The sequence below is a fragment of the Aptenodytes forsteri genome, unplaced genomic scaffold (genome assembly GCF_000699145.1).
Source record: "Aptenodytes forsteri isolate BGI_AS27 unplaced genomic scaffold, ASM69914v1 Scaffold151, whole genome shotgun sequence".
Classification (NCBI taxonomy): Eukaryota; Metazoa; Chordata; class Aves; order Sphenisciformes; family Spheniscidae; genus Aptenodytes; species Aptenodytes forsteri.
In genome coordinates this window covers 2,326,667-2,351,422 of record NW_008795939.1, presented here as the reverse complement: position 1 = coordinate 2,351,422, position 24,756 = coordinate 2,326,667, and the positions used below count along the sequence as shown (strand labels likewise).

General features: G+C 38.0%; 1 protein-coding gene across 1 annotated transcript in view; it reads left to right on the top strand.

Annotated features, from left to right (window-relative positions):
- Window positions 1-18,796, top strand: part of CEP78 (centrosomal protein 78) — a 27,604-nt gene extending 8,808 nt beyond the window's left edge. Inside the window, exons 8-16 of the mRNA XM_019473651.1 lie at window positions 2,534-2,642; window positions 3,258-3,275; window positions 4,485-4,620; window positions 5,920-5,965; window positions 7,160-7,303; window positions 13,060-13,137; window positions 14,919-15,085; window positions 16,579-16,732; window positions 18,269-18,796. Of these exons, the coding sequence (XP_019329196.1) occupies window positions 2,534-2,642; window positions 3,258-3,275; window positions 4,485-4,620; window positions 5,920-5,965; window positions 7,160-7,303; window positions 13,060-13,137; window positions 14,919-15,085; window positions 16,579-16,732; window positions 18,269-18,796 (1,380 nt within the window). The remainder of the gene's footprint in view (window positions 1-2,533; window positions 2,643-3,257; window positions 3,276-4,484; window positions 4,621-5,919; window positions 5,966-7,159; window positions 7,304-13,059; window positions 13,138-14,918; window positions 15,086-16,578; window positions 16,733-18,268) is intronic.
- Window positions 18,797-24,756: the final 5,960 nt, after the last annotated feature.

Genomic DNA, 24,756 nt, shown 5'->3' with positions numbered 1-24,756 from the left:
TTTTTCCCTTTTTAAAAATGGAGGTTATGTTTCTCCTTTTCCAGTCAGTGGGAACTTCACCAGACTGCCATGACTTCTCAAATACGATGGATAGCGGCTTAGCAACTTCATCTGCCAGTTTCCTCAGGATCTCATTGGGTCCCGTGGACTTGTGCACCTTCAGGTGCCTTAGTCTGGAACCTGATCTTCTCCCACAGTGGGCGGCTCTTCATTCTCCCAGTCCCCACCTTTGCCTTCTGCAGTTTGGGCAGGCTCGCTCGAGCACTTGCCGGTGAAGACCGAGGCAAAAAAGTCATTGAGTACCTTTTAGCAGTTGTGTTTTTTTTTTTTTTTTTTACCTTTTGGGGTTGACAGAAATCGGGGTTTAATAGAAGGATTTAATTTAGCAGTTGTGGTTTTTTTTTTTCTTTTACCTATTGTAGTTGATAGAGATCTGGATTTCATACTGATAGAAAATGAAGAATCAGTTGGACTAAGTTTAGCCTATGTGTAGAGACTTCTTGAACACAAGGTGTAAGATGTAATTTTTTGTGTGAAACTAATCTGTCGCTTAGTCTTGCAGCAAGTGGCCTAACTCATACTGTATCTCACTCACAGATAACTAAAGAGTTGCATGGATAATCATCCCTAGTACTGCCTCCAGTTTCGTCTACCTCTAGTTTCAGCTTTTTATCTTGCCAAAGGCTGTCATAATTCTCATGAGTAAAACTCAGTAAAGTGTTGAATTTGTGTATATCTGAGAAATGGCAGAGCTGCATTCTGTACCATCTCACCATGGCATCTGTTGTATCAACTCCATGGTTTTGCTTATGCAGAAAATATATTAAGGTGCTGCTGTGTGGCTTTACAAAGAGAAGTTTGGTGGGCTTTTGAATGGCCCCATAATAATAAGCCATCGTAACTACAAAAGATCATGTCTTGGCTGCTACAAATAGCCTGTAATGTACTGTCACCACTTGCTTACTGGATACAAGTCACAGCAGCCCTTCTATCCTGTTCTGCATAAAACCTGGTTGTTTCTCTTTGCTTTTCAATAGCATGTAGGTGCTAGCCTTTTGGGTTGGGTTTTCAAGTTTGCAAGAAGGGCTGCCTACTGCTGATTGATGCCTTTAAATTTGATGGGCAGCTAAAAGAGAGGAAAGTTGTATTATCTTAGCAGCACTGTGTAGCTAGTATAGTGGATTGTGATCATAGAGATGATTGGGTGTAATAGGTGGTGAAAGTTTGTGTAGATTCTGAGAGAGTCTGAATAACTTAAAGGAAAAATCCACTGAAGGTGTCTATAAAACAAGTTGCTTCCATAGCTGAAGGACTTAGTCATTTTTCAACACTGTCTTAATATGTTTGCTGTCTTTACACTTAGATGTTGTACAACAGCAGCAGGCAGCTAGACAAGAGACGGGCTACTGGGCTACATGAACTTTAGCTTTAACCTAGTATAGCTGCTCTTTTATGTGTGTAGTAAAACAAAAGATACTTTTGCTCTTAGGAGGTTGCAATTTAATTTTACCCTTTCTGTCTATTTTTTAGTTTAAAATGAACAATTCACTTGTTTCAGGAGCTGGATCCAGCTGTAGACATAGCAAAACTTATACAAGGATTATTTCAGTCCAGTTTAAAAAAAAAAGGTTTTCTTGCCAATGATAAACTTGGACTAAACTTCGTTAGTTAGAGCACAGTAATGGCATTTTAATCTTCCCTGTGCACTAGGTGGGAATAACTTTGGCATACTGTTCCTAGTACTCTGATGTGGGGTTTAGGGCTGTCTGAGATAAGCTTTATGTTAATATCAACTGCATTTCCTTCGATGGCTACTTCAGCGGTAGACTTTGTACCAACTATAGCTTGATGCACACTGAAAAATAAATGACGGTGTAACTTAAGAATATCTACCTGGAATAATAACATTTTTACTGGGGAAAGGGGAACCCTTAAGAATAGAGCTGTTGCTGTAAGGAAATGAAGTTTGAAGTACAGCAATTGCCTTTGATTATAACTATGTCTTTAGTTTGGAGCCTTTTACTGTGTAAGGATGAATTTTCATTACAGGCAGTGAAAATTAAACTTCGTATTTTTTAAAATACTAACTTTATTGGTAATACAAAATCATATTAGGGAAGCTTATATTACTCTGGAGAACTTTGGCCTGAGCCAGTCATTCCTAGCAAGCCAGCCTTCTGAGAATGAAAAGCAAAAGCCAGAGTTTCCTTTTTATAGGGTTGATGCCATTTTTTTTTACTATAAAAGGAGAAGTGTTCTGCACAGGAGAAAGGAAAATATTGGATGGGATATTATAGTGGTGTTCTGGGAACACGTTCTGATAATGTAGCACTCAGACTCGCATTGAATCTGTGTTTGAATTGGGGCTTTGTGGGATTTTTGTTTTTCCTTAATTTTACAGTTTATTATTAAGTTTTCTGTAACTAGCAGTGTTCTCCATATATCTGACAAAAACCCCTCTAATCTTAAATGAGCACCTCTTTAAATACCAGCTACTAAAACAAGTTGTCTTTCCTTAAAAAAAAATTTGCAGTATAAGTGGCTGTCGTCTCCATCTTCTAAGGATGCTTTGAAAACTAGACCAAAGAAAAGAACTATTGTCCTAGGAAGTGGTCGAAAAGGAAAAGCTACTATTCGTATTGGTAATACTGTCTTTATTTTCTCTGACTATAGTAAATTTTGTCTACAAAATAAACGTTTAATGTTCAATAGCTTTAATTATAAAATATATAATGTGTCTAAATGTCAGTGTTTTGCAAAATACTTGTCTTCAAAAAAAATTCCATTTATTCTTAATTCAATAATGCGTCTTCTACCATCAGTGGTTTCTGTAGGAAACTTGCCCTTGTTTTTAGTGCTGCTAGATATGTGGCTGGAAAAATGGTAGGATATGCTGACTTAATTATGTGGAAGCATTGCATGTATTTATTGTCAGCGCATCCTCTCCACAAGCTTTCACTTCTAGGAAGCTTGGCGGTAGTAAGTTGCCTAGTTCCTCTGATGTTGTACCTTTCTGTAGCAGACTGTCCTCTGTCAGAACAAACAAGCATGTAATTTTTACTGATGTACAAAATAGTCTAAGATTTTTTTTTTTAAACTTCATGTAAACCTGTTATAAATAGTATGTTTAAAATAACATAGGTATATCTTGAGTATTTATAATTAAGTACTGATATCTGCGATACACTAAATATTTTTCAATAAGTTATTAAAATTTTCACTGTAATACATTTGGCTGTCTTTCATCTTTGCTCTAGTTATCTGGAAGCAGAGAGGTAAGCATAAATCAAATTGAAGTCTTTGTACAAATAAACTGTGGTGATCAGGGTGATGGAAGAAGACAACGCCTGACTTAAATATAGTTGTGATTTTTGGTTGTTAGGTTTTTTGTTTGTTTGTTTGTTTGTTTGTTTTTTAAAGAGGAAGGGAGTCAGGAGGTGAAAACTACTCTATCCTATTTACTTGTTGAGAACGAACTGAAATTTGGAATCCCATTACCACAGTTACACATTTCTATACCATTACAAAATTAGTTGTTTTCTTGACCTGAGAGAAACAATAACCTGAGTTCTCACTAGTTTAACTGTATGAATATGAGGTGAACAGTTTTCTGGGCTTGTTAGTTTCTGACTTACACAGAACCTGGGGTAGAGTGATCATCCACACTAGGTATTTATTCTGAATCTACTTTGAGTGATAGTGTATGATTTAACAACAACAAAAGACTGGACTAGTGAACATGACTTTTCATTATTATTCCTGTTAAGTGAAGGTATTGCTGGTGTTCTGTAGAAGCGATCAACATGAGTACCAGCTTTAGCTTCAAGCATTTTGCCAGTTACAAAACCAACGTTCTTCACACTAAAGCCACTAGAGGGCAATTTGAAACACACAGATAGCCTTACTGTCTGTGTGGATTGTCTAAGCTCCCACTTGAGACAACAGTTAGGTATCTGAAATTAGTAATGTGAATAAACCTCTTTAGCTACCAAAGGAAACTTTGCTTCCTTTTTTGAATAGCAGTGTGTCTTACTTAGATCAACCTAACATAATAGTTAAGTATACCAGCTTATAATTGCAAGCAGATAAGCTGATGACCCCTCTTTTTGAGAAGCAAAACAAAAGTTTTTGAACACTTTAGCAAAATTAGACTGAAAGGTAGATTTCCTACAGTCCCTTTTATTACATAAGAGATTTTAACTATGAACTGTAAGCTGTGAATTTATATGTTACTTAGATCAACCTAACATAATAGTTAAGTATACCAGCTTATAATTGCAAGCAGATAAGCTGATGACCCCTCTTTTTGAGAAGCAAAACAAAAGTTTTTGAACACTTTAGCAAAATTAGACTGAAAGGTAGATTTCCTACAGTCCCTTTTATTACATAAGAGATTTTACTTATGAACTGTAAGCTGTGAATTTATATTTAAATAACTAGGTATAATGAATTATCTTTTCTCCTATTCTTGCTGTTCAATACAGGATTAACATCTAAAAAGTCTGTAAGTCCTGGAAAAAAAAATATGTCTGTGAAAGATAGTTACTCACCAAAACCACTACCACCGGGCACAAAAGGCTTTCTTCCTTGGCGGACTGCAGAACGTGCAAAGAGATGCAGGTGAGGTTTTCATAGTACAAGGGAAAATATTAAAGCATAAAACCTGTATGATAAATGTAGTAGAGAGCAGTGTAAGTTTTTTAGAATACATATTTGAAAGTTACGCACAGAATTTCATATTGCATCCATAACTTTTTCTGTTTATATAAATTTTGGGGATGTTACATAAATTCTATTCCAGAAAGTTTTTAAAATACACAAAAAGATATAATTTGATGGTCATAGGAATATCCAGGTGTAGCAAAAAAAACCCCTCACAACCAAACCCACCTTGCTTGTTTGTTCTCTTGCTACTAACGATTTATCAGATCTGTCCACAGCTGAAGATGCAATTCAGTTTTCTAAGCTTGTAGTATAGTTGATTTGGCATCCAGTTCAAGGTGCCTAGGTATTTTTTCCACCTCATCTTTCTGCTCTTATCTCCCCAATGCCAACATAATTATTGTGATCATCTAAGACCTGTGAAGTAAAATCTAATCTAAAAAAAGAAAAACATGGAAACCATATTATTATTATCATGCTTCTATCAGTACTTAAAGGGGGCTTATAAAAAAGATGGTGGCAAACTTTTTAGCAGGGCCTTTTTCGACAGGACAAGGGGGAATGGCTTTAAACTAAAGGGGGGTAGATTTAGACTAGATATGAGGAAGAAATTTTTTACACTGAGGGTGGTGAAGCACTGGAACAGGTTGCCCAGAGAGGTGGTGGATGCCCCATCCCTGGAGACATTCCAGGTCAGGTTGGACGGGGCTCTGAGCAACCTGATCTAGTTGAAGACGTCCCTGCCCAGGGCGGGGGGGGTTGGACTAGATGACCTTTAGAGGTCCCTTCCAACCCAAACCATTTTATGATTCTATGCTTCTTTTGAAACAGTTTTTGTTTTGTTCTTTTTAATGTATTCCCTAGACCTTGGCGTCTCAAAATGGAGGCTATATAAGTATTTAAACAAAAAATTACTTAATGCTCTATCATAACTATTTTTATTAAATTTGTTTTTCAAAATGCTGAACATCAAGTTCTCCTGTTAACTTTAGTTCATAATAATTAACTCAGCAAGATGCCTATTGAAGATATTAACGTTAGTATCCAGTAATGTTGCTCTAATTCATGATTAAGTAGGAGTACTAACAAAATAAAATGAGGATGTAATGAGTGTTAAAGGGATACTGTGCAGTGTCTGATGCTGTCTTTACTCTTACTGCTTCACCTGTCCTAGAGTCCTGTGTTTGGAAATGGAAGTAGCAATGGTGACACTATAAACTTACTTTTCTCAAAAGTGGTTTTTTTTTCTAACTTTAGAGGGGGGACAGTGGATAGTACTGAAGAATTACCAGTGAAGATTCAGGTACTCTCTCTCTCATATGATGGTTTCTTTAGTAGATGAATGCTTGAAAAAAGATGAAAGTGTTCTCAACAGAATCTTACTGTCTAAAAGTTAAGACTGGAACATACTTTTAAAGTTTCTCTCTCATGGAAGTGCAAAATAATAGTTTATGTCAGCATTTGGTTGAAACTTCTTTAATACTTCGTTTATTCCCATGTCTGTATCACTACCTTTTTGTTTCTTAGCCTTATGAGCAAGCTGGGTTTGAGTATGGGCACAATCCCTCCAGAGGCAATAAGGAGAATTAACAGCATTTTTCTCTGAAAGGTTCTGCTCCCCCCTTCCTCTCTTTCATCCTTTTGCTTTCGGACTACATACTTGTGTTTGAACCCATCTGTGAATTGCTGTAGTAAACATATCAGTGGGGAAAAAAAATCCCCTCTTTCTTCCTTCTCCTTCTCATCTCCTTGGTCATGGCCCCCCCGGCCCCACCCACCAGAGAAAAGCTGGAGAAGTGTGTTAGTGTGTACTAATGAATTAAACTGGCTCACAAAAGGGTCTGATGGTTGCTGAAGCCAGCACACTTATCCCCTGCTCTGGTGTAGGCTTCCCATGGGCTGCAGTCCTTCGGGAAAACCTGCTCTGGCACAGGCTGTCCATGGGCCACAGCTACTTCAGCCCGTCCCTCTGCTCTGGCATGGGGTCTTCCCTGGGCTAGAGTGTGGGTATCAGCTCCACCATGGAGCACCTCCTCCTCCTCTGAGCCTGGTGTTCCCTCTGGTCTTTATCATTCTTTTTGTTCCCTCCTCTTCTGCCTGTCTGGCATTTTTTACCCTTTCCTAAATAGGCTTTCCCTGAGGCGCTGCCATCTCGGCTGAGGGGCTCAGCTGTGCCCTGCGGTGGGTCAGTTGGAGCTGGTTGGACCCAGCTGTGTCTGGCACAGGGCAGCCCCGGCCTCTCCTCACAGGGGCCACCCCACAGGCCCTGCTGCTACTAAATCCTTGCCACATACACCCAATAAATGCACACATATGATTTTTTTTTTTAATAATGTTTTATGCAAATTTATTTCAAAATTGCATAGCTGGACAATGTATATGCATTGTAAGGGACTCTGAGAAGGATTGCGTTTGAATTAAGCTTTTGGTACTATTTAATTTTATTGCACAATGTAATGCTGTGAGTGGGTGTGTTTTTCTTTTCTGATGTAATTAGACAGGTATTCCTGTGAAAGTGACAGTAGAAAGCGCTTCTACATCTGAAACTGAAGAGACAGAAGATTTAGATGATGTTATCCATCATCCTGATTTGGCAAAATCATTAGAGAAGAGTAACGTAACAAAGTATCAACAATTACAGGTAAGAAGCATGTTCTGTGCCTTGAACTCCGCAAAGGCAAATTATATCAATTAAACCATGTTTTATTCAGAAAATTATGGTTAAGCTAATAAGCAGTCATGGAGCAGGACTTCTGAATAACTTTTAATTATCCTGCATTGTGTCACACAGGCTTCCGTTTCAAAAGATGTGTGTCAAATATTCCCTGGATTTCCAGTCTCTGAATAGTTCTAATGAAGATGCGTATTCCATAAGCATATTGTCAAATCAGGGCCATAATAAGGAAGAAATTCACTTCATACACACAGCTGCAATATGCGTAATTTCTGTGTTCCAGTCTTGAATCATGGTTCACAAATCTTTTGATCAGTGTTACTGCCTGTAGTATTTCCTTTATAGATGTAATTTAATGTTATTTCTAAGAGCTAAAATATTTTAATGATTGTTGTGTAAACATAATTAAAAAAAAAAACCTGAAAGTGTGTTAAAGCTCCATTTTATAGTTAAGCTTGGTAACAAACTTTTTTCATTTGCCTTTTATTATTCCCTCTACTTCTTTGATAGTTCTAAAAAACTAGCAGTAGCAAGACTGACTATTGCTGTAAATGTGTTGACAAGAAATGTTCTTATAAAAGGAAGGGAGAACAAAGGGTGTGTTTCAGTGGCTTAGTAGTGCTGCTGAGGTAATCTAACACTATTTTAAAGTGTTAAACACCCTCATGCAGAATAACTGGGTTGTTTCTGAAGTGTTAGGATTTGAATTTTGTTTGGGGAATCTGCTCTGCCTCCGAAAGAATACTGCTAAAAATAAGACCTATAGTCAGTCTGGTTTTGTTGGTGGTTGTCATAAAGCACCACACTGGGTGAATGAACTGTTCATATGTATAAATATTAAGACCATATAGCTGTGTTTATGTAAGCGAAGTGAAGTTGAAACTTAACTTGTTGCAGATCTATACGTACTGGGAGAGTTAGGGTGGCTTAGAGTTACTGTGGAAGGCAAAAGGACTGTACAAATACTGCATAACTAACTACCTGCCTTTTTTTTAGCTGATGCATACTTTTTCTTTAGGCTTACCCTTTTTCTCTCTAGAACTTTTGTTCAGGAAGATTTTCAAGGTTTTCACATGTTGCTGGGACTTAAAGTTGTATAGCAGCTTTCTTCATTGTAGGTGACTTCATATTACCGTTTGTGTGCAGTATGTTGACATTGTGCTGTGCAGTGGCTTCAACACTCTTACCAAGAGCATTGAGTCTGGGATCATGGAATTCCATGTCACATGCATATTGCGCCAAAAACTTCTATGCAGCAAGTACGGTGCTTTCAGGAAGCACTTGATGTATATATTCTTGGTATTTAGAGAGGGAGGAATATTACTTTAAGGACACACTGCAGAGGCAGACAGTGTTTTGTGCTTTGGGGAAGGGTTGTCATACCGACCTACCTTGTCAGTGTTACCTGTAGCATTATGTATAGAACAACTGTAAGGAAGGGATAATTTGTGAGTAATTTGAGCTTCCTGGGAGGTAAAACTACAAATTTTAGGAATCTACCCCAAAATTGGTTCTAAATTTCCTGTGCATGTAGGGTCCAGATTTTTCTGATTTTCTGAATTTGAAAACCGAAATACTTTTTTAGGCCATGGTTGCATGCATATCCGACAGCACTGTTTAAGCAGTCTCAAACTGTTTCTGTGCCTCACCCATCCTGTTTGTTATGTTGATGCAAAGCACAGTTTCACATTATGGCAGAACTGAACTAACAACTTGTCACCATTGAATTGTGAGGTCTATTTCCCCTCCCTCCCTTTCATTTTTCCATTTCTTTTTTTTCATTTCATTTTTCATTTCATTTTTCCATTTCATTTTTCCATTTTCTTTTCCATTTCTTGCTTCAGTCTTTTTCTCTCTTGTGTCTTTTTTTTCATGTTTATCTGATCATAAGGCAAGTTGATTCAACTTGCTGATTTGAAGAAAACTCATGTAGTTCAACAAGGAGAAATGCAAAGTCCTGTACCTGGGGAAGAACAGCCCCATGCACCAATATATGCTGAGGGCAGACCATCTGGAAAGCAGCATTTCAGAAAAGGCCCTGGGGGTCATGGTGGACACCAAGTTGAACACAAGCCCTTGCAGCAAAGAAGGTGAATGGCATCCTGGACGACATTAGGAATAATGTTACCAGCAGGTGGAGGGAGGTGATCCTTCCCCTGTATTCAGCGCTGGTGAGGCCACACCTGGAGTACCGTGTCCAGTTCTGGGCTCCTCAGTACAAGAGAGACATGGACATACTGGACAGAGTCCAACGAAGAGCCACAAGGATGGTTAAGGGACTGGAGCATCTCTCCTTTGAGGAAAGGCTGAGAGAGTTGGAGTCTCCCTCCTCAGAGATATTAAAAAACCATCTAGACACAGTCCTGGGCAGCTTGTTGTAGGTGGCCCTGCTTGAGCAGGGGGTTGGACCAGATGACCTCCAGAGGTCCCTTCCAACCTCAGCTATTCTGTGATTCTGTGATATTTTTCCAGGTTAGTTTTCAGCCTTCTTAATGACTCACATTGGCTTATGTGATTGGGTGCATTCCAGAACTGGAGCAGAGTAAATGGCAGAAGTCTATGGCCTACTACAGAGCTGCTTGGGTGGGGAGCTGACTTGAGGAACTGATCTAGTGGAAAAGTAATCCAGTGTATTTGGCTGTAGCAGGCCTTGGCACAGCCCTTCAGTAAAGTGGGACAACCAACTGTGCTAGAACGATGATGGGATTGCAGAATGGGAATAAACAGTAAGAGTTGGGAGCTGCTTAATCTGCCACTGTCCTGAAAAAGCTCTTCAAACATCCCTTGATGTGACTAAATGACCAGACTTTCACTTTAGTATACAAGTCCTTGAGAACTTCCCTGCATCCTTCTGCTCAAAAAGGGGCTTTAAGCGTACTGCTTAGTGAAACAATATTAGTTGTATTTTCATTTTTTAAAAAAATCCCTTGGCTAACAAAAAGCTTAATTTCTGCTTAAATGAAAGATAAGAACTTATAAATACTCTGTCCTTCCACTAGAGGTAATCTGAAATGTCAGAATTGCCTCTGATGAAGAATGTAGTTGAGGAAACTCCTGGATTTTGACATTTTAACTAAGGATATAAATGCTGAACTTCACCCTTAATATAGTTAGCAGGGTAGCTCTTTCTACACGTTAATACTATGTGAATTACGTAGAAGTAGAGATTGTACTATAACTCTTTTTTGAAAACAAGGACAACAATGTAATAAAGTAGAAAACCATGTCTAATTAGTTATTAAAGTTTTTTTATATTTTTAATTTTTAAACTTCAGTTTTATACCTCTGTCTAGTGTTGAGTAGTCATATTGCATACAGTAATTCTGAGGGCAACAGATTTTGTTGTTCAACTTCATCTTAAAGGCTGTCAGTGCTATCTTTCTGGACTACACTACTAGAAGGGTGAGTCTTGTAGCTTGGATGTACATTTAGCTCTCTGATGTATTTTAATAAATTTTTTCTGCACAAAGACTAGAGGATTGTGTAAGCTAGTGAATTTCTCAAAAGCAGTCAAAGACTAAAGCTTACATATACTTGTAATTTAATGGTGACAAATATGTTTGCACAGGTGCAAGGCATATTCTTTTAAATGTAGGCTTCTGATACTGCTTATGAGGAGATGTAGCTGCAGTGTTTGTCAATCTTTTTGTGAAGTCAGCCCTTAACCATCAAATATTGTGTACATCTACAGTGTGATAAATAAAGTTTAAACAAAACTACAAAACCTCCAAATTTCAGTTTAAAAAATCTTGATAATTTAACTGTTTTCTAAGCCTTTGCCTTTTGATAATACAAACCAGCAATAATACAAACCAGCAAACTGAAGAAAAAGGTCACTGCTATCACCTTTAGATTTGTTGAAAATCTGTCCACAACAAATGTGGACAGATTTTCAACAATTACAAAAATACTATAGAACTAAGGTTTCTAAAGTACAGTTGCTTGCCAAAAACCCCTACACCCTAGACACTTTAAGATACATATATACATACGCGCACGCACACTATAAATGGAACTGTAAGAATTCTTCAAGTCTGTGGTACCTGTGACTGATCTTCAAAGCTAGGTTACAGGATTCCAGCTTACATGTCAAGTTGTGACTGTAGAACGTTAATGTTGCTACTTTCTGTGCTGTGCTTCTGTATCTATAAAAGGATTTCTAGCTCCTATTATTTCCACACATTCTGAGGTAGATTGCAGGACGATTGTGGTATTTGTTGAGGGTTCGCCTTGGAGATTTCCCCCCCACCCCATGCCTGGAGGTGATTTTGTTACATCATGGCAGTTAGATACTGTTGAATATCTTCCCAAATACTGTCTTTGAAATGTGGTTTTCACAGACTGAGAGTCTTCCTCGTGTGTTCAGATGATAAAGATGTGACTAGCTTTCTAGTTCCAGGGTTAGCTTGGTTGATGCTAGTCTAGGAATCTTAGGTGTGGGCTTCACTGGACGGTAGTGACAGACCTATAATCTTCACTCTGAGTGGTTGTCACTGGGAGTGCTATATCTAGAATATTTTAGAACCTGCATCTTTGAATCAGATGCAAAAGTCCCTCGCATCCTACAAGACCTGTGAGGACCTCTGTGCATTTGCAGAAGGATATTTTTACTATGCATTCTGTTGCACACCAGTCTTCTCAGTTGATTGCTTGTATGAAGTACAATAGTATGCTCTTGAATAAGCTTTTGATAGTAAACAAAGGATTTCAGTACTATTTGGATCTTTGCTTCTCTGTAGAACTGATTGATAGGGTGTGTACAAAAAGCAGCGTCCTATGGTACATGAAGAAGCTTTGTATACTGTTAATTCATATAGGCTACCCTCTGAAAAACAGAGCAGCTTGATAATTTTAGCAGTTTTCACCTTTGGAAGCAGAAGACTGTGTTAAGGCATGCAAGAACAAAAATTCCTGTTTGTTCTTCCACTTCAGATGCTGTAATTAAAGATGGTAATGCTCTGCTATGATACGAGAAAACATGGTGATTGCTTATCAAATCCTGACTACTGTTCACTGAAACTGAGAGATTGACTACTTAGGACTAAAAGTTAAAATAGAAGTGTAGGCATCTCATGAATAAGACTAGAATGTATTTGTCAGATGTTTGGGCTTGTTTTTGTTGTTCTTAATTCAACACTAAGCTTCTTAACTCACTCCAACAGCTTGGGATTGTGAAAGACTTTTTCTGCTGAAGAACTAAGTGAAACCAATTGGAAGGAGTACAGTTCTTACAGTTCAGAATTTTGTATTCCTACTGCTGTAATAAGGAGTAAAAGCCTGGATGAAGAATATATTCTGAAAATCTAGATATGGCTACTAAGGATTTTTTTTAGAGCCCAATTTGAGCTTTTGATGAGGTAGATGTATTTAGTTAAAAATTAGGTTTGAAAAGGTGAAGGAGAAGAAGAGGAAATAGAGAAGAACATACGCTCCTGATGGTAATGTCATAGGCCCAAGAGACTTGTGCTATAATCTCATGTTATCTATTGCTATATTGCAAATCTGTTAAGTGAATCACACTTACTTCATTTTCCTGTGTTAATTTTTTGCATCCTAGAGTTATGTACTGGTAGACCTCTGTCATGTATTTTTGTAGAACATATGCTATTGCTTGGAATGCCATGTGCTAGTTGTTAATTGGACATGTTGAGTTTTTGTATAATACTGCATGTTGAGCTGACATTTTGAGATAGATTTCATGATAGTTTTCTGTGTTATGATAGTTGGAGCTGGAAGAATGCATGGAAAAATTAAAGGAAGAACAAAGAGCCAGAGTAAAGGCTGAGGAACGGATAACGGAGGTAATGATACTTAACTGTTAATCATCTTTACTTTTAAAGGAAGCACCAATCAAACTATCCACTTGCTTAATTAGGAGTAATTATCAATGACCTCTAATCTGGTAGCTTCCAGAGTTTCAGTTCAAAGTCACATGGATCATTTACTAGCCTAAGGGCAATGATGAAATCTGCGTTTAGTAATGTGTGTTTGTTCTCCTGATCCTATTCCAGAGCCTTGAACTCCAGGTCAAGCTACTCTTTCAATGTGTTTCATTCATTTGGTGTATTACTTATGATCTGGGGCATCCTGATGTTTGTTTTTCTCGAGGAAGTGATTAAATCTGTTTGCAGTTTGCAGCAGATGGATAGTTCTTTGAGGTCTCCCACCTTCTTTACCATGACTTGCGCTGAAAAGCTATTTGTTGCAAATGTTACTTAATTTGGCTTATTCTGTCCCTTTGATTTTTAAGTTTTGTTTCTGCAGGCAATAAAAATGTCAGATGGTTTTCTGCATAGCATGTCGGCCATAGCCATCACTTGTTGCGAAAGTGCAGTTTCGCATTATGACAGAACCGAACTAACAACTTGTCACAGTTAAATTGTGAGGTCTATTTCCCCTCTGTCCATTGTTGCTGACCTAAAAAGATCCTTTTGCATCAATAACCAGAATTTCTTGTAATAGAGTTGAGTGCAAGATAGTATAAACGAATGGATTTGGTTCTAGATGTGATCTGGAGTAGAATGAAAGTGGTGGTACCCTTTGGAACTTGAGCAAGAAGTGGCACCCCACAGCACAGGGGGCAGATATCCACAAAGGACTCTGCACTCTACAAGGTTCATTGTAGTCTTCTGGTGTGGCCATTCCCATCCTCCTGTAATGTGAAGTGCACCAGTAGGCTCTGCTGGATATCTGTTGTTTGAATTCTTAAATGCTTTGTAGGCTGAATACCTACTGCAACAAATCTTTCTCTGTCATGCTAGACTGCTTGGACCTAGCACCTTGTCTCAGGAGGATAAACTAAGTAGCAGTAATCTCTAAAATTGTTCATTTTGATGCTAGTTTAACAGCTACAGTGCACTACACAGATCTATAATTTTTTGTCCTTCTCTCATAAAAGATGAAAGAAGGAAAGCCTGAGGTAGCAGTGATTGCATAGCTGTAATCTTAAATCAGTATCTGAGTTAATGTTTCCCTCAAACACAAAACCTTGTATATCCTACAGTTATCATTCAACTTTCAGTTTGTCATTGATTTGATTAATGTTCAATGTGAAGAGAAATGGGATCATCTTAAACTTCCAATTTTGGGATGCACAGTGCGGGGGAGAGATACAGTAGTATGCATTCCCTCTGATACAGAGGGGTGAATGTAAGGAGAGCATTGGCCTTCATTAAGGTTTTTATTAATAAAATAAATTATTTGGTGTTAATGTGTCATGTAATACATGCAAAATAACATGATATGAAAGCTAATTTTTTTGCTTGCACTTGCTCTGCAACATTCTATGCATACTGAAGACAGTGCTGAGCCAGCACTTTTGTGTGCCTGCAGCAATTTCACTATGGTAGCATAGAATTGCAGCTGTGGATAAACAAACCTGCACAGAGCTCAGTGTAGCAGTGCCCTGAATATTTCTGGTACAGGCAGCTCTATATCATTTATGTCACTTACTTTGGGTATTTCTCTTTGTGATACTACTCTATAGGCTTGCAAAAGTGGGGTTGGGTTTTTTGGTTTTCTTTTTTTTTTTTAACTGACAATGATAGAAAATACTTTACTTTTTTTTTTTTTCCCCCCATAGCTGGAAACTGAAAATGCAAGATTAAGGAATCTAAATATCTCCCTATCTGAGGTTCTTCATGCACAGTCAGTAACCAACATGATTTTGGATGATGAAGGTGTTCTAGGCAGCATTGAGAACTCTTTCCAAAAGTTTCATGCTTTTTTAGACCTCCTTAAAGATGCTGGGTAGGTTGTCACTTTACTTAAGTCATACTGTTTCTGCTGAGATCTCTTTCCAAAATTATCCTCCCAATGAATTATGCTGCCTCTTCCCCCCAGATCTCTAGGACTGTACTCACAAAGAGCAAAGGAAGAAATAACTGTAGGTACCTACTGTTTAGTCTTTTCTCAGTGGGGAAAAACGTGATCCAAGCACTGTCCAGCTGAATTCATGTCTCTGTCCTTGGGAAAGGCTCCCAAGAAGCCCATTCCAAAAGAGAAGAAAGCTTCTATCAAAGCGTATTTCCAAGTCTTTATTGGATCACCTGAGGCTCTTAGCATTCCCATAATACGAAAGGCTCAAAATGCAGTTGAACTGGCTTCAGAAAGTGTCCTGTTGCCTTGGGCCCCCTTTTACTAATTGAAGTACAGAAATCTAGCTGGATGAATCTGGCCTCTGTACTTAAATTCTGGATTATTTATTATTACTTGAAATATTTTACGGAGTATTGATTAAAGGCTCTACCACTGTACCTGCAGTTTCTCAGAGGATGGTTCATCCTTCCCATTTGTCAAAGAATTTCAGCTTAAGTTCTCAAACCTGTTTTGTAAAGCTTACGTAGCCAGGCGTGGCAATCTTGTTCAGGAGATTGAAGGAATGATATGAAGATATACTGTAGTCTACTCTGCATATTCAGGGAAGACCACAGAAGACTTTATTTGCCCTCCCTGCCTCCTGCTTCCATCCACCTCCAAATTGCAATAATGTAACTTAATGTAAAGTTCACCCTGAGGCTGTGTTCTAATTTTGCGCCAATCAATTGGTAGAGTTGCCATTACTTTAAGAATGAATTTCAAACTTCGGAGGAAGGAAAAAATGCTCTCTCACTACATAAAAAAATATTTTTTTCAGATGGGTCCTACATCTATTCGTGATAATAGGGAGCTGCTCTGAAAGCTACAGAATCCCAAACACAAAGACTGATCTTCTCGATAAGCTTCTGTTTAATGCTGTGCTATCAACTGATGGCTGCAACTTCTCACTTCTTATTGAGGCTTAAAACACCCACGTAGTAGGTTTGGCCAACTTGTAAGCTGGCAGGTGAAACAACATGACTGTATTTGTGAAGCATGTAATTGGATTTGGCTGTTGGAGATTATGCTAGGTCAGGAGATGTGTACCAATCTTCTGCTTGAATGATAGAGTTTTAATCTTTGTTCTGCCTGACAGGGAATCTGCTTGCCAGCATCCTGCTCTGGGATCAATGCTAACTGGGAGAACTTCATTCTTAGCCTCATAACACTGAGTGACCACTGACAGTTTTGAACCTGCAGGCTAATTTGTGCAAAGATAGGAAAATAGCTTTAGCTACTTGTTTTCATCTTTATTAAGCTATTTTGGGCTTCTCAGAAAATAATGGAAAAACTATCTTCAAAGCTTCAAACAGATTCTGTTTCTTCTTCTGGTTTTGAATGTTTAGAACTTTTTATGTCATTTTCTATTAAACTTTATTTTACAGACTTGGACAACTTGCTGTATTAGCTGGGATAGACCAGTCAGATTTTGGTCTTTTGGGGCATCCACAAATGAATTCTACTCTCAGTAAGCCTGCTAACATACTAAAGGAGAAGTCTTTTGAAGAAGAAAGACAAGAACATACCCAGAATAGCAAAGTAAGTCTATAGAGGGAATGCTAGTGGCAATGTACTTGACGCTATTTAATGTACTTTTCAGCTGTTATCCCCCTCTGACTGAAAGTAATGATTACCAAATGATCCATGAAGTTACTGCAATCTTTTGCTGTAGCTGTATTTATACAGATTATAATAATTCAATGATTAATGTAAGCTTTTTAAGTGATTACCATTTGGAACAGAAACCATGGTATTTTGTAATGTTCTAAAGAAAGTGCTGGTGGTAATTATGTTGTTTCTTATTCTGAAATATGAAGTTCCAATAGTGGTATGCATCCATTAAAAATGGAAAATACCATAACTACGTTTTTTTAGAAACATTTAATAATGATGTATAGTGGTTTTAAAAAACTTAGCCTGGTAATAGAGGGTAGTGCAATATGCCTATTGAAAAGCAGGAATTTTCTTAAGTTATTGCAGTGTATGTGTCCTGTCCTGTTAGATTTCTGTGTGGGCCATGCCATGAATTTCAGGCAACTACAAAGCTGCAATATTAACAACATAAGGTTTTAGTTTCTACTCTGAAGTCAATAAATAGAAAACCTTCTGGATTATTCAAGGGAGGTACTAAAGTTCCCTCAAAAAAAAAAAAAGAAAAAGACCAGGCTTAAGTTTTTAAGGCAATTAAAAATTAAGATACTGGCAGCCTACAACCTTGTCCAAGTTGGATAAAACTGTCATGCTAAGACTCATTCTGCATTCCAATATGTTTCTTACACCCAATGTCTTCCCTATTAAGTGTTCCAAATTGCTCAAGAACACCATGAGCTTCTAAAACATGATAGTAAAAAGTGTTGGGGTTTTTTAATGGTGTGCAAAGTGATTTCCAGTTTTGCAGTCTGAATCTGCTAAAATTATTCGGAGTAATAGAGTAATTCCCATTATAGGTTCTTTGACATTTGTTATAGTTTGGCTTGCCACAGTGTTTTCAGCTGATGGACTCTTCTGCACTGTGACATTAACTTGTTAATGCAGTTTGTTTGAATCATTGTTTTTCTAATTCATCTACATTTAGAAGCCTGAGCTTAAAGTGTTTTTTAAGTATACATGGCAAAGGATGATTACAAAAAGCTTCAGCTAACACTTACACTACTCTCATACTTATCTCCTAGTATTGGTTAGTTTGGATTCTTGTAGCAGTTAGGTATTGTGGGATAGACTATTGGGATCACTCTACTGTGAACAAATGTAATGAATTGCAGGTATTTCAGGGTGATAAGACATGATTAGGCTTTGGCTGCTTCAGTGCAACTGACGCATTTCTGTAGTATAAAGTTCAAGCTAGCTGTGAAACTGTAATATGCCTACTCTGTGTCATTATCACCCCAGCAATCTTCTGAAACTTGCTTGCTTTGAAAGGTAATAAAAGTTGTGTGATTGCTATTATCTCTGAATCTTTTCTACATTATGTGAAGACTTTATTTTGCTATGCAGATTTTAGTATGTGGCAGTTGCAATACTGGATTTTTTTTTCTCTAGTTGCATCAGTATCTTCATTGGAATCTCTTATTTCAGAACAGAGCTGGGGACATCCAGATTTCTCTTCCTGGCACATTTCAATCCCAGATGGTTGTGAGTAACACCTTCTCTGCTCTTAGAGAAATACAAGAACTTCAGACTGCTGGGCAACAGTACCAGCCAGGCTCATGGAAGGAAAATGAAGCTCAAACAATTAATCAAAATAAAGAGGATAAGCCTCGAAATAGTACTCCAACATTCTCTGAGAGGAGAGTCAAACAAAATGAACACGGAAAAGGACATCACTCAGCAAGGCAATTGGTTACCAGTCTGCATTCACTTTCTGATTCCAGTGTACATACTAAAAGTAATGGTAGCAGAATATCCAGTGGTGCTTCTGCTGAAAAAAGCAAAAATTGTTCCTCAAAGAAATACATCCCTAGAGCAAATGAAACGGCAATTCCGAATGATGGTGGAGCAAGAGGAGACCAAAGTAGACTGCAGACAGTAAACCGCTCTGGAACTGATACTGTAGGATCTGGCTCTGAAATACAAGAAAGTATCCAAAGCGTTACCAGCATTTGAAATGGTTCTATAATGTTTGAACTGTTCTTTACGCTTGCAAGATTAAAAATAAATTTTGAATGCCTCAGTATAGCTTGTGAATTTTTTGTAAAGTAATGTAGACTTTGTAAACTTTTAAAGCATCGCATGCTGTTTAGTATTCCTGTTTCATGTTTGCATCACTTGTCACTAGTTTTTTAGTTTTGGAAACGTGATGCACTGGTAGAATGGTACCCTTCAGTTTGTACTACATACAAAGGATTCCTGGCATATGGATTTTATTGTGTATCACTGACCTCGTTATAGAGAGTAGACTGGTTTGAGCTAATAAAATTAATTTGAGTACAAATTTTGCTTTTCATTTATTTTCAGTGTATTGCAATGGAAGTCGAAAAAATGGTTTTAGGGCAAACATCAATTCATCCCTAACAGTGTGTGGGTATGACATTCCCCCAAAGGTAGTGGAAGTTTCAGATTTGAAAATGAGTCCAGAAACATCGCTAAAAGAAATATTTAAATACAGCTATTATTCCTTATTGCTATGACTGCAGATCATAGAATAATACACGTTGGAAGGGACCTCTAGGGGATGTCTAGTCCAACTCAATTAGGTTGCTCTCAGGACCTAGAGAAATGTGAGAACATAAAACTAAAATAATATCTTTGTTTTAAAACTCCTGGGGTTTGCCCCCCAGCTTCTTGTTCCTGTCCTTTTGCACAGGCAGCTGATTTGCAGCTTCTCAACTATGGCACAGACTAACATAGACTTTGATTTGCCTAATGTGGCACAGAAAATCATACTGTTTCGCACCGGGACTAGTAAGAAGATGCACTTCAGTATGGCCCTGAAAAATAAAGCAGTGTCTTTCTTTATATTTGTACGCTTGCCTGAGTGCCATGAGAAGGCAATCAGACAAGAGCCTAATATAATTATTAGTTTCCTTCACTAACTACTGTTTTGTATATAAATGGGAGTTCTGTAAAATTAAACTTCTTAGCAAGGGTTGTAGAGATGAGAAAGGTGTTAAACATTTCTGCAAATTTTAGGAAAAGTGTTTTTAAGCAACACAAAACTTTCATTTGGAAGAATGAAACAACCTAAACAGTTTTAGTTTAGGGTTTAAGCCTAGGTCATTTGATTCAACAGTGGGAGTGAATTTTCCTTTTGAACAAACCAGTCAATTTTATTTCATTAAAATAACTTCTTTCTATGACTTTTTTGCACATGCACGTGCTTGTGTCAGTCCTGATTTAAAAGACACTTCTGAAATTGCAGTAGCGAACTCTGGGAGATTGGGTAGTAGAATCTGACATACAATGCTTTACAAGAAGTTCAAATGTTGAAAACTCATCACGTTGTGCAGTGGTCATGAAAAGCTGCCTTTTTAAAAAACATCAAATTTAAATGTTTCGCCTTCATTTTGCTATTCACAGCGTTAGCTGAGATTTTGAATGATCATAATATTTTAACCTGTTTGATATGGACTTTTTTCTTCTTGGCAACGTGTATTCCATTTGCAGAGTGAAGGGGACAGAGGGTGATGGAGCAACGGAAGATATTTTTCATGTACAGAAATTAAGCAAGATGATTTGGGCTGGACTGGGGGGAAAAAAAATACTGTGTAGCTTTCTTTTTACTCTGTCATCTGTCGTGAGAGTTCTGGAACACGGAAGACCTGTAGAAATTCCTGACTCCAATTGCTTGACAATTGTGAAGAAACTCATGAATCCTCAAATGGAAATTTTCTACTGAGCAAATAGCATGAGATTACCTTAGCTGTTGCAATATTGCACAAGTAATTGCACAATGAAAGGACATTATTTATACAGACTTTGTCACTTCAGAATAATAGCGGGTAATATATCAATCTATGCATTTTTTTTAGATATTCTCCCAAACATTTGAGATCTGTTGCTTCAGTCATGATTCTTTGCTTGTGATTTTGATTTGATTGAACAATCACATGCAATCAGTTTCTTCAGCATTAAAATGCTACGTGTTCCCTTTTTAAAACTAAAACTGTAAAGCTAATCACTGTGAAATGGTGGATAAAATTACCAGATCAAAAGCGTTCGGATTTGTGAGGTTAGGAAATATGAATCTGTTACCTGTCCTTAAAAATACCATAAAGAACTTAAAACAGTTTATGTATTGTATGCCTATAAGCAGGTGGCATAAATACCTTTTAGGTTAAATACTACTAGTATTTGCTTTTAAAGTATGAATTTTGTAAAAAATCATCATTTAACGCAAAATTGAGCAGGCAGTATATAACTTAGATGGGCATATTTTTTTCAGTGGGATTAGTACTTAACCATTTTTTTTTTTGAGTCAAAAACGTGAAGGGTTTTCCATCTCGTCACTGGTGCTGTTGTGTTAGCACTCTTACTAGGAGAATCTGGAGTGCATACTTTAAATGTAGTTGAATGCTGGATCTGAAGTCAGTAGAGATAATGGATGCAAGTTACCTGGGGGAGAAGTATTTTTTAAGGCTATTGTGAATATTTCAGAAGTTTCAAGGTTTTTGCTAACGATTTAAAAATGCATTTCCAATAATTACTTTGTATATTTAAATAAAAATTATTTTGTATATATAAATATATTTAAGAACAAAGTATTTCAATAAAAAGTAAAAAAAAAAAAAAATTGTGTGTATATATACACATACATTTCAAATGGTTATGAAACCATTTTACCCTGAGTTTGGATATAAACTGTTTCAACCTCTTGCTATTAGTTAATGTTTTACATATTTGTCTGTGTTCTTGTTTGACATAAAAGCCTGAAATCAATAGGCCAGCTATTTGCTAGAGAACATGTTACTGTTTACTTACAAAACTCAAGCTTTTTTTTCTCTCTTCATTTGGGCTTCCCGAGAATGACTTTTCACGCTTCATAACTGCGGTAGTTGGAGCGAGATCTCTGAAAGGCACAATAACCCCAAACCCTTGTCTGGACTACCTGCACCTTGTTTTAAGTCCCACTAAAATTTGCTAGTCTCGCTAATTTGCTGGACCAGACATCCCATCTGCCTGCTGAAACAGCTGCCAGGTTGCTATGTAGTCAGCATTATTTGTCTTTTAATAATGACGTCAGTTTGTCTGTTATTGTACCAGACAGAACTCGTGTGCACTTGCTCTCCTTGAGTGAGCTGATTATTTTCCAGCAGTAGTCGAAGGTTTTTCTGTCCAGCACAACATGAAGTCATGATGAACTGTACAAAACTTCAATGAAAACTCTGAAACTTTATTTAAATATTACACTTTCTCTGATTTTTTTTTGGTTTGGTTTGGTTTTCCAGTTACGCCTCATAGTAAATACAGAAGCATTCCTGGAAGTCATGGTTTTGAAAGCTTGCATTTTATATTGGGTGGCTACAAATACTGATATAACAAATTTATGGTTTTTGATGTAATAAAAATATTAAATCATAACTGCTGGTAGCGAAACATTAAAATAGGAGAAATCTCAATTCAATAGAAACGAAACTCTGACATGACCTCTACTATTCCTCTTCATTCTCTCTAATTGTAAAAGCATAACAAACCCTTGCATGTAGCAAAAATGGACTATTCTGTGTCCAGGAAACTTTCTGGTTTATACATCCTTACCAATTTTATTTACTCCCCATCAATGCACAATGTGAAATAGATTTTCTAAAGCTCTGGGTGGCAAGGCTTCCAGCGCAGTTGTCCTCTGATCTCACCGGAGATGCTATTTTTGACCCTTCTGGTCAGGACGGGACTTTCCTGAACTGAAAAGCTACAATACCTGGTATTTACTCCCTGTGCTCTGAGCCGATACCAGCACCAGGTTGCCTAGTTTCTATTTTTGTGTTCTAGCCCTTTGTGCCAGAGGTTTGAATCACACTTTTAATTCCAAAGTTTTGATTTACCTTGTGGTTTGTGCCACGCAGTCAGGATTCAAGACTGATGCTGCTCGGATGTCGAAGCACTTCCCTCGGCAGTGGCCAGGCCTCCTGACCTGAACCGCCAGCCTAAACTGTTTCTGACTGCTTCCACTACTGTGGGGATGGGAATCTCACTAGCGGACATTCCTGAGTTTGATTTTAATGAGCAAACACTGTACCACCTGGCATGACAAGGCACTTAAGCAGAAAACAACGGAGAAAGGAATGTGCAGCTGGAAGGAGAAAAACAAGATAAAGACCATGAAGGCATTTCGCATGATCAGGAAGAACGGGCCAATCTGCTAGAGCATAGATGCGCGTGAACACAAGGCTATAACCTATCTGCAAGCTGCAGGTAGCGCGTGTACACTTCTGCTTGCTATAAAAGATGCTAACAAAAAGCAATAAAGGTCTTTGGTTGCCGTGTCTGCCGGAGTCCGTGCCGCTTTTCACCCCCACACACTACCCCTTCCTACTGAGGATACCTTTACCCTAACAGGTCGGCGTTCGAAGCTGCCTCTCCGGGCAGACGTAGGTAGTCTGGGTTTAATACTGGGAAAAGCCCGTATGAGGAGCCCGTATCTCTTAAGCCTGTTTCTATTTGAGACTCTAGTAAAATAATTCTATTGTAGTCACATCTATGCTGTTACTGAGCATTTCAGCTGAGGCGTCTATTTAATTAGAACTAATTTTAATAATTAGAAGTAATGTAGTTGTTCTGGGTGTTGTGGTCTGAGACATACTTTAAAAATACCTTGGTGTTTTGAAAAGAACGTACCCAGCTTATAACGCCCGTGAAGTTTGCTGTTATCTCTTCAGAACTAAGGAGGGTTCTGGTGTCTGAAAGCGAGTTTGGTGGGTTTTTAAGCTATAGCCATTATTGAAATGAAGGTTATCTTCGCTCTGAAACCACCGTCTCCGTTTACAATCTTCTAAACAAAATTAACTTGCATAAGGTGAAAATCTATTAACTAAATACCAGATCAGGCTGTAATCTCTAAATTCTTTTCATCATTCTAGGTATGACCTGGCTTGACAGGAAAAGGAACGAGTTCAAGTAGTCAGTATTTCTTCAGTGAAATAATTTGTAATGAAAAATGTCCTTTTATGTAAATCTCAGTATTCACAAAATAATGGACATCAACACTTTCATTCCTGAAAAAAATGCAGATGGTATACAGATTATTAATGTTGACGGTAAACTCGGTGAACATGCACGGGACTAAAGTAGGGTCAGCATTATGGGCAACGCTGGGCAGCCTAAGGTGTTCGAGAGCTGTGCTTTATGCAGCTACGTACGAGAATCATGACTCTCGTCCAAGACACTTGAAAATTATGGGACTCTGCAAAGCCCATCTGTCTTCAATCTTACTTAATGGCTTGTTTTGTCAAAATTGATTTACTGCTACTGCCTTTAAAATCTCTTCTGAAAACTGATTGTAAAGCAGCACGTCTCTCACTAAAACAGTTAAGAGATCGGATGAGCCGAAGTCTTTCCTTCAGTTACAACGGTTTAATCGTATTAACTCTGTGTTTTCAATGAACTTACAACAAGGTAGCTGTGGGAAGAATAGTTTAGCATTTAGGGATATTAGCCTAGGATTTGGCACATCTCAAGGCCAGTCCCAGGTCTGCTATCCAGTACGTGAAATTAATTAAAGTTTCACAGCTCTCCTGGTTTTATTCCCTTTCTATGAAATCCGAATAGCAATTTGCCGGCAATGGGCTGTTTGGGGAAATGGCGCACAACACGCAGACGCTTCTTGCATTAAGGAAGGTAGGAGTCCTGCTCCTCTGCGAGGAAAGAATTTCCCACAAAATATGAAGGCATTTGGGTACTGTGAAACCACCTCTTTCAAGATGAAATTCACGGCAACTGTGGAGTGCCATTTTTAATTTCTCATGCATTCATACAGGTTACTTTTGGAACAAGCGTCCCAGCCCTGCAGCAGCAACTGCATGGGGAAAAAACACAGTGAAGTTACCGCACGGGGAAAAAACACAGTAAAGTTACCGCAGGAGATGCATTCTACCTACACCCACCCACCTACCCGCCCGCCCGCCCGCCTG